The sequence below is a fragment of the Trichosurus vulpecula genome, chromosome 3, assembly GCF_011100635.1.
Source record: "Trichosurus vulpecula isolate mTriVul1 chromosome 3, mTriVul1.pri, whole genome shotgun sequence".
In the NCBI taxonomy this organism is placed as follows: Eukaryota; Metazoa; Chordata; class Mammalia; order Diprotodontia; family Phalangeridae; genus Trichosurus; species Trichosurus vulpecula.
In genome coordinates, this window is record NC_050575.1 from 317,360,288 (window position 1) to 317,373,575 (window position 13,288).

The 13,288-nt window shown below is 34.9% G+C and overlaps 1 protein-coding gene across 1 annotated transcript in view; it reads left to right on the plus strand.

Moving 5' to 3' along the window:
- The window catches only part of GMCL1 (germ cell-less 1, spermatogenesis associated), a 28,783-nt gene that overhangs the window by 11,657 nt on the left and 3,838 nt on the right, over nt 1–13,288 (plus strand). Inside the window, exons 8-13 of the mRNA XM_036748089.1 lie at nt 2,573–2,663; nt 5,603–5,740; nt 9,960–10,029; nt 10,773–10,848; nt 11,755–11,900; nt 12,779–12,866. Coding sequence (XP_036603984.1) covers nt 2,573–2,663; nt 5,603–5,740; nt 9,960–10,029; nt 10,773–10,848; nt 11,755–11,900; nt 12,779–12,866 — 609 coding nt within the window. The remainder of the gene's footprint in view (nt 1–2,572; nt 2,664–5,602; nt 5,741–9,959; nt 10,030–10,772; nt 10,849–11,754; nt 11,901–12,778; nt 12,867–13,288) is intronic.

Below are 13,288 nucleotides of genomic sequence, written 5' to 3' on the forward strand. Positions count from 1 at the left end.
TCTAGATGGAATTAAAGAGTTATTTTTTCTTTTGGACCTGTTCTGTGATTTTATCTCACAGGTATAAGGAACTTCTGGAGGGGAAGTTTCTTCTACTCTTGGAGTTCAGCACCTGCTCTGCATCTTACAGGGTTACCTTTGGTAGTGAAAGATGGGGTGGTTTGCCCAGGGTCACACAGCCAGTATGTGCAGGAGCAAGATTTGAATTCAAGCTTTCCTGACTCTGAGACTGGCTGTCATTACACTGCCCTTCTCAAGTTACTGTGCCCTAAAAATTGATCACACTTCATCCAACATGGTGATGAGCCTCTCCAGAGTTACGTAGCTAATTTGGTCATCAGACATACAGTCTGTCACCAGTTTTATGTTTGAAGCCTTTTTAGTGTAATGGGACTATTACCTGCTGCTTCACTGGCATCACCCTTGGAATTTGCGGTCATTTCCATGCCATGTTGAAACATTTTAAGGGGGACATTTAGTGTAAGACTAGCCCAATATGTATTTATTTTCTTTTCTAATTTTTTAACATTTTTGTTTAAAATTTTGAGTTCCAAATTCTATCCCTCCCTCCCTTCGTCCATCCCTGAGATGGTCAGCAATCAGATATAGGCTATGTATGTGCAACATAATATGTATTTAAAAAGTGGGATGCAATGTGTCATGTAATTTTAGCATCCAAATAGTGTATGTAACTTTTAGGAAGTCATTGTAATTTTCTATGAAGTGCCTTTTTGAGTTGTAGACATGTTTTGATAGTGATCATCATCTTATATTTTCCCTCATGGCATTCCATTTGATCTTCACAGTTACCTTGTGAGTTAACAAGGTGGATATTATTTTCATTTTACTGATGAGGAAATTGGCTTACAAGAGAATCAAAATAGTCACCAAGAAAATATTAAGCCCCTATTCTGTGTCAGGCAGCCAGATGGCGCAGTAGATAAGAGTGCTGGCCCAGGAGTCAGGAGGACCAAGTTCAGATTGGCCTCAGAAACTTACTAGCTGTGTGACCCTGGGCAAGTCACTAAACGGTTTGCCTCAGTTTCCTCATCTGTAAAATGACCTGAAGAAGGAAATGGCTAACTATTCCAGTATCTTCACCACGAAGACCCCAAATGGGGTCATGAAGAGCTGGACATGAGTAAATAACTGTGTCAGGTATTGTGTGTCCCTGCCCCTGGGAATTTTAGATTCCATCCATTTAAATATCTCCTTGGTCACTAAGTAGCAGCGCTCCAGTAAGAACCCAAGTCTTTGTTCTTCATTCAGGTTTTCTCTAGAACCTTTCCTTGGGAAAGGAGGTATACTGCATTTAAAATGTTATTAAATGCCCCAGGAGTGAAACGTACATCCTATGGAGATTGCTGGCATTGTTTTTCTTGCTCTTGAAGGGTTCTGTTACTATCTTTCATCTAAGCAGTGAGTCCTTGGTTCTCTTGCCACAATAGTTATAGCAGGTCTTCTGTCAATATTGAAGACCCCTGTTCTGTGATGAGAGAGGACTGCTTTAGTAATGGCATCAGACTAGAGTCCTATGGTTTTTTTCTTCATGTCAAAATATTTCTCATGCAATATAGAGAATACTAATTAAATTAATTAGTGAGTAGTAAAAAATGAAAGGGCAGTGGAAAGAGCACCAGGCCTGGAGTCAGGAGGACCTGAATTCAACTCTGGCCCCAGACACTTACTAGCTGTGTGACCTTAGGCAAGTCTCTTAACCCTTTTGCCTCAATTTATTCATCTAGAAAAGGAAATGGCAAACCACTCCAGTATCTTTGCCAAGAAAACCCCAAATGGGGTCACAGAAACTTGGAAATGACTTGAAATGGCTCCACAAGAAGAAGTTAAAATGAATGAGATTTCCAATTTTAAAATTTTTTATAAAATTTTTTTAAAACTTATGCCAGAATCAAAAACTTTTAGGAAGTCATAAATTCTGTTGGATGAAGTACAAAGTTAAGACTCAGTGAGTTAAGGTTTTAATGATGATTTTCCAAACACTCTGTAGCTTTGAATAGTTCAGTCTTTCCCATCAACTGTGTTACAGCAAATCAGGCTTTCTCTGGAGTGACAACTTTATTACACACTCTGTCTCTGAGATACACATGTTCAATGTATCTTGCACAATTTTTCCCTTCTCCCTCTCCATTATTCCAGGTCCTTCCCTTGAATTAGAACACCTCATTCAAGATTTTGCCTTTGTGAATGTGATCTGTGTATCTAACCTGAAGCCACTCTGCCAATTAGGTATCCATTACCTGTTTTCTTCCCATTTTGAAATAAGGCTGATGTTTTCAAAGGCCTATCATTATCTCCAACATGCCCTCCACACCCATTTGTATTAAGCAGACATGCAGAATAACCTTAACCAGGTCAAATCTTTTTTAGAAAGTTCTAGTCATATCACTAAATGAATGGAATTGGGGAACAATAATTTGTCTCATTTGTAATGCCTTCCTTTTAACTTTGTTGACTAGTTTAATGGCTGGTAAGTACTCGCTAAAATATAAAAACACTAAATACATTGAATTCTTATGACTGAGTTTGTCATGTAATTTTTTTTTTTATCTAGTGGATGTTTCTTCAGTTAGTGCCTTCTTGGAATGGATCACTAAAACAACTCTTACCTGAAGCAGATACCTGGTTTTCTAAGCATAGGAAAGGTATGCTTCTCTAACTGTTTTGTGTGAATTTACTTTTTATCATGCATACTAGACTGAAGATAAAAGAGTACATTCATTTTTAGAGCAAGAGAATATCTTTTTCCTTTTATTGCTTAGCCATATTTATTTTTTCCCAAAATAAACTGTACCCAGCTGAGGTGTGATGATAGGAGGAGTACACAAGGATCAGCTTGCTTTGAGTAAAAATAGTATGAAAGTTCCAATTTACAGAAATATTAATCATTTTTATAGAAAGATCAACTCTAGGATTATTTTATAGAGCAAGTAGTACTTTTAAGATATAATGTAATTAACACACTGCTTTTTAAGAATCTTATAAAGCAAGGTGTATTGATACATCCTCTTAATTTCCATATTTGTTTCTCCAAATATGATTGAATCAAGCAAGCATTTATTAAGTGCTTACTATGTGCAAAACAATGTGCCAAGTGCCAGGAATACACACAGAGAAGTAAGAGTTTCTGCCCTCATTCTACTGGGTGAGAAAGAACATATGGAAGGTATCAGCTGCAAGTCAGTTGAAAAAGTCCCATGGTCCTTAGGGTGCAACAGTAAAGCAAATGTAAATGCTTCTTTAGTGTCTTTATTTAATGTTACTATTCCCAGTCAGTGACCCCTTGTATTTTGTACTGTTGAGATTTTGGCTTTTTCTAAATTGTTAAATGTAGTGGTGAAGTCAACAGTCTCTATCAGATTTAAGGCCAGTTTTATAGATATTGAACTTGTCTGTTACAGTTGCAAACATAAACACTTTTACCGCAAGGCAAAATTAAGGTTTTGGAATCTTAAAATTCTTAAAAAATAATAAATAAAAATAAATAAATTCTTGCAAAACTACAAAAACCTGTTTTTGGTGATAGGAAAAATGGCAACCATGGTGGAATTGCCATTTACCTTATGACAGTCTAGAAATAAGATTTCTAACCTGGGGTCTATGAAGTTGTTTTTAAAAATATTTTAATAACTGTTTCAGCAGGATTACTTTCCTTTGTAACTGTGTATATTTATTTCATGCAGTTAAAAACATTATTCTTAGAAGGGGTCCATGGCCTTCTAGTAAGAGGTCCATGACACATAAAAATGGTTGAGAATTCACCCCTGGTCTAGAACATTGTAATATCAAGATCATTTATATGAGAGTAGCCAACTAAGTGAAACATTGGAAATTTTGGAATTAAGATGAGAGGATGGAAGGGAGGTGTTTCTCTAGCCCTTTGGGCCTTTTTCCATTCGGACCTCACATTATAGTTAGCATCTCTTTAATGCATTTATAGATTTTTTTGTTTTATAGTTAACTCTTGATTTATCTTGTCTGCTACTAGACTGTAAACTTACAAACTCTTAGTACTAATGCTAGTTAAATTGAATATGCTCTATGAGGATAGTGAACCCTACTTTTTCTAAGCTTTGTATTTCTCCCAATGCCCAGTACAATGATTTGCATGCAGTGGGAGGTAAATATTTATTGCATTAAATTATATATCACTAGAATTTTTTTTCTTATACTGATACATGTTACGTGATAAATCTGAAGCTATTGAAAGTTTTCTTTTATTAGCTTTATTTTTCTTTAATAACATTTTATTTCCTCTTCTTATTAAGGTAGAACTGCCGTTACTAGATTTTTCTCAAAATATTCAAATGCACTTGGTTTAAAATTGAAGCATTGACTTGACCCAATCATATGGAAATAGAGCCAGGCCTTCAGTGTGTCATTCAGGTCCAGCTCTCCTCCTTCAGAAGACCAGCTCACAGGCTCTGAAGGACTCTTTAAAATTATTTGGTTCTACATTTATTTTTTTTAATTTGAGTTCTGAATTCTGGCCCTCCCTCCAGTCCTTCCCCCACCTATTGAGAATGCAAGCAATAGGATGGCAATTACATGTGTGAAATTGTGCAAAGCATGTTTCTATATCAACTATGTTGCAAAAAAAAAAAAAGGCAAGAAAAATAAAGTGAGTCTGCACTCAGACCTCACCATTTCTGTCTCTGAAGTTGGATAGCGTTTTTTATCTGAGTCTCTTTAGAGGTATGGTTGGTTTCTGACTCCCTTTGGGCTTCTATTTGATCTTGCTGATCAAAAACAAGGAATCATTCCCTTCCTTTCTGACTCATGCAAATGGACCCAAGCCCAGTAAACTAGAACTGAATTGTCTTCTAGGATCTCTTCAGATTTTCTTTTTTTATGATGTAGGGGTCTTTGAACAGGGATGGGGAACCTGAGGCCTTGAGGTCACTTGTGACCTTCTGGCCTCTTAACTGAGTTCAAGTTTTACAGAACAAATCCATTTATTAGGATTTTAGGCAGCTTGCAAAAAATGTAGAGGAAATCTTGTGGTGGGGCTGCAGGTTGTGGAGGCCTGGTCTAGACTCTAGACAAATTCTCTTAATAAAGGGATTTGTTCTGTGAAGTTTGGATTCTGTCAAAGGGCCACACTTGAGGACCCAGAGGGTCACAGGTAGCCTCAAGGCTGCAGGTTCCCCACCCCTGCTCTAGAAGTAACATATAACTTGTATGCTTATGCAATATATCATTTGTTTCAAAAAATGTGATTTCTTCAGCTTTGGTAGTACCTACACCTATGTAGAGCACATCTTTCCCCAGTTGCTCTGGCTTTAAAATGAATCACCTGGCAACCTTCTGATGACAAGCAGTCTAAATTTAGCTTCATCCTTAGAAGGTGTTTGCTGCACCTATACTCATGCTTTATGTTTCAGTAGGACTTGCCAGAGCTTGTGCCCGATTGGCATGGCCAGAGCCCAAGGTCATTTCTATGTCATGATGACACATTGGAGTAGAGCCTTCCAGAGGAGCTGTATATCTATATGTAGTCATACATGGGACATATACTGCTTCTTAGAAAACCAGATTAACATTTGAGAGAAAGCAGACCAATATTTATTTTCTATTTGTGCAGATTTTGAAGATATTGCCTTCCTTGAAATTGATCAGGGAAAAGCTTTTATACCAGTATTCAGACACTTGAGGTTGCAGTATATTATCAGTGATTTAGCTTCTGCAAGAATCATTGAACGAGATGCCCTCATACCTTCAGGTAAGAGAATACAAAAGAATTATTTTAACAGCAACATTGAATTCAGTATTGTTACCCTGTGCTAGCTAATTTATAGAGTATCTTAAATTCTTTAAAAGTTGATTGTCCTAAAGAGTAAGTTTCATGAAAGAACCTTTTTCTTTCTTTTTGAGCATTGTAAAACTTCATATGAAAATACATATGCATATATTGTCTTTGGAGATTAGAGTTTTAAATATTTTGAAATTATTCTTTGATTTCTAAGTCATATCTTTTGATCCAAAATTCCATTCAATATTAAGTCATATACATATGAAGTAGATAATAGTATTTCTCTTTTCAGGTTTCTTCTGTAAATTTATAGTCTATAAAGTACTCAAATTTATATAAAAATGGCAAGGTATTTTAAATTATAGGTCTGAAAATGTCTAGTTTTGGCACTCCAAATATTTTTTTTGAAGACCCATTTATCTATGTCTAAGACATAAGTAATCTCCTGGAATGATGTTTATAGAAGTGTAGCATAAAAAAAAACAGTTTTAATTTTATTACCCTCTGATGTATTTGAAAAGAATCCTGTTTAAAAAAATTTCTTTCAGTATTCTTTTGGAAAATTTTTAGTTCGTAGATTTTTTTAAATCTTAAAAGTTTCTACTACGACCGATTTGGAGGCATCTTCACAGAATAGAGTGGTGCCTATATTATTGTAAGATTTCGCTTTTGTTTATGAGTGAGTCCTCAAAAGAACTGAGAAGAAAGTACTCCCTTTGGTTCATTGGTTGTGCAGTTGTTGGGGATAATGTTGTGCTCTATCTAGACATTTGGCCATGTTTCTGTTAGAAGATGATAAACAGATACTAATTATGTGTACTTCCTAATTACTTTGTTTTGAAGAACTTTAGAGAGATACCTTATGATGCATAGTTTGAAAGTCACAATCATAATATATTCTTAAAAGTAAATTATGCTGTCTTATGCATGATATGTTTTAGAAAATGATGAATGTTTGTATCATCTTGAATCAAAGTTTGATTTTTTTTTCTATAATAAAGGTGGCATTGTTGATTGGTGGTTTCAGAGTCAGAAACACCTGGGTTCAAGTCCTATCTCTGACATATACTGGATCTGTGACATTGGGCAAGTCACTTAAAGCTCTCACTGCCCCAGACAACTCTCTGAGACTCTATGTTACAGAATAGATGCCAATCCACATTAGTCCCCAGAGTTTCCACATTCAGAAAGATAAAGGGGTGTGGATAAAAGGATAAAGGTGGTCCAGAAGTTGACAAGTAACTGGCCAGATTTCAGCCTTATTTTCTCAACTTGAAAGTAAAGTTGAACACCTTAGCATGTGAGTTTAGGGCACCCTATACAATGAAGTCTTCTCACAAATCAGCACGGATGGATCCAAATTATTTCCCACTGTCTATGTCATCCTCCCTACCCCCACAAAATCAACAAAAACCTACTTTCCATTCTTAACACACAGTAGAGGATTTCACTAGCATGAGCCGGGAAAAAAAGGTCTTTGGTTACTCACCTAACATTTGTCATGATAATTACTTATTACTTAGATGTTATTAGCCCATTAGAGGGTATATGTACAAACCAGCTTGGGGCTTTAAGCCTTTCCTTTTTGCCTTTCCTAATTGCCACTTCTTATCTTGTCTCCCCCCACCTCTGTACATACCATTCAGCCTGTATCCAAGGTTTTATTTTTAAATTTTGTACACTATGCATTGCTGTACTGGGATTCTCTACTGTGTGTAAAATGTTCTAGACTTCATTATAACATAATTCATTGTTTTAAATATACCATAGATATACATGGTTTTAGATATACTACAAATTCCTTTTCTCAAAACATACTAATTTTATATAAGAAAAACCTGAAACTGCAGTTTAGTTGAATATTAATTAGTCCTATCCTCAGCACTAACATTATAAGGAAATTCTTCTATATGGTTATCTGTGTTTGCGTACCTAATTGTAGATGTAGCAGTGACTTTTAATTGCTGCTCAGTGTTATGGAATGTACTGCCATTTTTTTGTACCTAACATACAATAGTCACAATGTGGCACATTGTACTTTACTTTTTTATGTACCCCAAATGATGAATAAATATTATACAATTTACCCTATCTGGAGTTATTTATTTTCTAGTCCCTGGCATTGTTGATGGAATAATATAGAATTACTGTGAGTTTAAGTGAGATTATACATGTTAGTTAAAGGAATTTTTTTTGAAGGAAAGAAGCTATAACAATTTAAACATAATATGAATCATTTACTCACAGTAAAAATTTCTGTTTGTCAGGTTAAATAATTTATTTAGACTTATACGTTAAGTATTAAAGCATACTTGAAATTATTATCCAAAGTATATACTAATAATATGTTTTAACATGTTAATAGATATAAATAATTTATTAAAACTTATCAAAACAGTATGTAAAGTTAAGGTAGATCTCTTTGAGGGCTTAGTATCAGATGAAATATTTCCTAAGACCTTTTGGTTCACTTAGGATTATCTATTAGTCCAGATATTTAAAACTCATATTAAGATCCTGATGCCAGGGGCCAAGCGCAACAGAAAATTATATGCTTAACTCAACAACATTTGATCTAAAGGATTAAAGTTTAATGGTAAGACCCTTTGAAGAGAAACCAGATTATTTGTTCTATATGAGAAATATTGACCCTCTTGTTTTGACCTAGAGATAAACATTGCCTACTGGTTAAAGAATAAAATTTTGAATTTTTTTTTTACAAGTTAGTAATCTGTCTAAGGACATTGTTTTTTTCAAATAATATTTATGGAGACTTCACTTATAGTTAATGGGGAAATAGATACTTGTATATAATTTTAACTATGTACTTTGAAAAATTCAATCTCAATGCATCTTGCTCTGAAAAATTTTTATTTTCTGCCACCTTACATATACTTAGCAGATGATCTTTAACAGTTGGCTGTGGTTAAGAAATTGAACATCCTGCAGGCAATCTGGTGATGAGCCTCCCTGAATTAGCTAAACCAGGCCTTGTACAACAAATAGAGTCCAGTTAGCAATGGGCCCATATTTAAAATGTTCTCAGCTTGTTACAACCTAGAAAAACTTACTACAGTCCACCATCCTAGCCTTTTGAGAAAACAGGGTTGTTTTCATGCCACACTGAGGCATCAAAGTAGCACATGAGTAGAGAGTCTGATCATCAATTCAGAGAAAGGGTAGTCAACCACCTTGATTGATATGTTCCTGAAATTATATGAAATTTAACAAAAATGTTTTTTCTCAAGTTGTAGAAAAATATTTTCTTTATTTGGACTGATATAATTAAAGAAATCATTTGATCATCAAAGAGCAGAAAATTGTTTTCAGGTGATGAGTGAAAAAAAATTGATCAGGAAAACAAAGACCAAACTAGCTGTATTTTGTTTTAAACTAAAAGTTCAAGGATGCAGAGAGTTTTTGCTTATTCATATAGTTTTGTGCTCCTATTGTTAAAGGAAAGCATCCAAAACATAAGTTTGATTTAGTTAGAATAGCTTGGGGTTTTTTTTTTTTTTTGCTTTTGCTTTACCTAATATAGTGTGATAAAATCATCACCCAAATATTCATGAATAATCTTGCTGAATTGGAACTGGTTCATCTTAGCAAGTGGCTACTTGGTTGTCCTCATCTAGATGTGGTAAATAAAGTAACCAAATCATTATTCGTGATGTTACCCTGAGATACCTAAGATAAAAAATATGTGAATTATAGATATATATGTGCATGTAATCTTTCTTGCTTTTAGAATTTACATATCTTCAAAATGAAGTCTAGCCTGCTTTGAGGTATGAAGAATTGAGGCTGAAAAGAACAGTAGAGTATACATTTTGTTGAAAAAATGATTAAGTCAACTCTTCCTGAGTAATAATTTAAAAAAAAATAAACATTGAAACAAAATCATAGCTCTTTTAGTTGAACTCTACGGTTTATTTCATTAGCGTGAATAGCTTACTATAGAGGGACTTCTCTCCCATGGCAGATGAGAAGCTTCTCTGAAGCCTAGAGTCTTGTAGAATCACACATAGAACTTTTACTCTTTTCAGATGCTTTACTATTTTGAATGTAATGAATTTGTGAAATGCAAACCCACTGGATGATTGATTATTATGCTTTAGTGTTCTCATATTTTTAAAAAGGTATAAATCCTCTAAACTTTTCCTTTTCTGTTTTTATCTTCGAATTTTAGAATGGTTGGCCTCCGTTTACAAACAGCAATGGTTTGCCATGCTTAGGGCAGAACAAGATAGTGATACGGGGTAGGTATAAGCCATTAGACTTTCTTTTTTTCTTAATCCACTCTTTCTTTGCTATTTAAATTGTAATTTACACTGATTATTCTAAAGAGCCTAGACTGTGAGACTGAAACACATATTCTGAATGTGACAATAATTTGAATTACTGTTTTGTTTTCCTAATGCATAATTTTCAAATTTGCTGGGAGATTGAACTAAAGCTTCCCTTCCTTGAATAGATCTAGGTTAATAAAATCAAAGCTTGTGAGGGTTTTACTGATCAAATGAGATTATGTGTAAAGTGCTTAGTACACTGCTTGGCACATGGCAGACACTATATAAATGCCAATCATTATAGGGATGATTATTATTATACTTTAAATGATATATATTTTAAAAGAGCTGCTGTCATTCATTTGAGAATAAAATTGTGTTTTTGTTTTCTTTTGAATCCATCAATGCAAGATAGTGTTGTTAGTACTATCTCTTTGTTTGGAGTTTTTATGTTCTCTGACTTATAAAAGTCCTAGTAGGTGCAGAATAGATATGGAGGCAATGAGAAATGCAATGTAAAATTCTAACCTGTTTATTGACAAAGTTGTCTAATCAGAAATTAAATCATAGCATCCCTGTCACTCTTATGTACCACCAGTGGGAAAATTCATACTTTAAATCTAGTAGCATATGTTTCTCTGTTCTTTCACTTCAGAATTCACAGTGAGCTATTATCTGTCATCATCAAAATCATTTGTTATATATATTTCTAGACCTCAGGAAATTAATAAAGAGGAACTTGAAGGAAATAGCATGAGGTGTGGTAGAAAACTTGCCAAGGATGGTGAAGTAAGTACCGATTGTGGTTTGTTTACATTCTTATTCCAATTATTTAACAGTAAAATAGGAAGTATGGTATTTCTTCTCTTTCAAAAAAAATTTGCTGACACGTAGGCCTTGCTGTGCTTGGAGGTGGAGCAGTTATTGTCCTCTATTTTGATGATACTTATACTGTTTTTAAATTAATAATTGTGAGCATGTGTACTATAATTTAAGTTTCCCACCTTTATATTTGAGGTCTCAAATGATTAGAATGTACTTTAAGAATTTGTTATTTCATTGGTTTGTGGGTATTTTCCTTCTCTTACTTAGTGAGCCTTTCCAGATTTAGCAAAGGGTGGACCTTGGACAGTAGACGTAGACCCTCAATGAGTCTATACTAGAAGCTTTTCAGTCTTGATAGGACCTTGTCATTCATGTCGAGAAGAGGCATCAGAGTTTAATGATGGTAACCATGTTCCAATTTATTTGACCCACTAAGCCTTCCTTAACCACCTCTGTCCTTGATGATTAACCAGTCTTCTGGTTTTTAAGGTTCAAAGAGTTTAGAAACCAATCAGCTAATATTTGATGGTCAGTGGTGGTTATTTCATCCTAGCTTCTTGGCTTCCTGAGCTGTCATATCTTAGGTTTCTGGTTAGAAGTCTCTTTTCTTATTTTAAAGCAGCCTAGCCAAGATGAATCTCACCAGTACCTGTCAATAGTTAATAGTTATGTTCGGCAGCAGATTGGAGAGATTTGGAGGTGGGGTATAGGAAGGCAATGGTGGACAGTGGCACAAAGAAAAGAGAAGTATAAGGGTCATAGAAAGGAATAACAGCAACTCCAGTCTTACCGCGTTTTGAATTATTGTTGACTTACCAATATCATAAACTGGAATAACAGCTTTTTTTATTTTTTTTATTTTTTTTTCAGTACTGCTGGCGGTGGACAGGGTTTAACTTTGGCTTTGACTTACTTGTCACTTACACCAATCGCTATATTATTTTCAAACGAAACACACTGAATCAGCCATGCAGCGGATCTGTCAGTTTACAGCCTCGAAGAAATATAGCATTCAGGTAGGATAAGAGGAAGGAGGGGGGTGATTATTAGAAGTGACAAATCACCAGTGGGGTATAATACCAGTGCACCGTTTCTAGCACTCCCCCAGTAAGCATCATGTGCAGCCAAATGGCCACAGGGTCCCAAGCTGTACTGTCAAGTCACTTGGGGCATCACTGAAGGTCCACCCAGGAAGCTGTAGCTCTGCTCAGCTCTATCCCCGTGCAGCTGACTGCCTCTTGTAATATTATTTTGCTTAAGTTATTTTTTGTGGAACTAGTGAATGCTGTTTGGTGTTTCCATTATATGCTAGAGACCTCAGAATTGGTGGAGGGATAATCTTAGAATCTAAGGGAGGAGTAGAAAATAGTGTTGTAGGATATAGTAGTTCATCATCAGTCGTGTTGATATTGGGCTATCTTCTACACTTATAATACATAGGTGTCAAAAGTCATAAATATGACAATACGAGAGCAAGTAAATATACTAGCCATGTCCATAACTTTGTACAATGCTGATAACTCCGACTTTTATTGCTAGTCTTTTCTTACAAGTATGTATTTCATGAGGAAGTATGTAGGCAGACAAATTGAAACATAGTCTGCCAAGCAAGTTCTAAAAAATAAGTTGTATGGACATCACCAATTATTTTGCTTACATCTCAAGAATTGTCTGATAGCAGCGGTTCATAAGGATAAAGAAATCAGATTGTACTTTGAAGTCAGATTAAGTGGATCTGTAAAGAATTATCAGGAAGGCTTATAACATCACTACTTGAAAAATATAAAGGTAAAAGCAGTAAAATTGAGGTTTCAAAAAGAAATTTGCAATTAGAAATCATTGATGGACTCAGTTTTCAATTTATTTGATAAGGATATTTTCTTTATAATCCTAGACTACGTTTGGCCTCTCTCGATAGTAGTGGGAAACTGATTTGTAGTAGAACAACTGGATACCAAATACTTACTCTTGAGAAGGATCAGGTAGGTTGACTTTGTGGCCTTTTGAAAGTAACTTCTGTTTAATGCTTTATAGTAATAGAAAGTTGGTTCCTGCAGTTGTATAGAAAGTGTGTCACTCAAGTAATGTTTTTGTAATGATCAATGTGCAGATTTTAAAAGGTAGGTAAAAATTAAAATATCTCCTATAGGAACTGCATTTCAAAAATTAGGCCTGTGGAGAGGAAAGGTAGCTCAAAACAAACTGTTTCTAGGTATTTTTCCTTATCTCAAACTTGAATCTTTGTCTTTGTAACTTCTACCAATTTCTCTAAGTTCTGTTCTTTAAAACGAAGGAGAAAAGTCTAATACTCCTCCTTCTGACAACCCTTCAAACACTTGAACACAGCTATCATGTCTCTCCTTGAGTTTTTTTCTCCTTCAGGCCAAACATTCCAAGTTTCTTC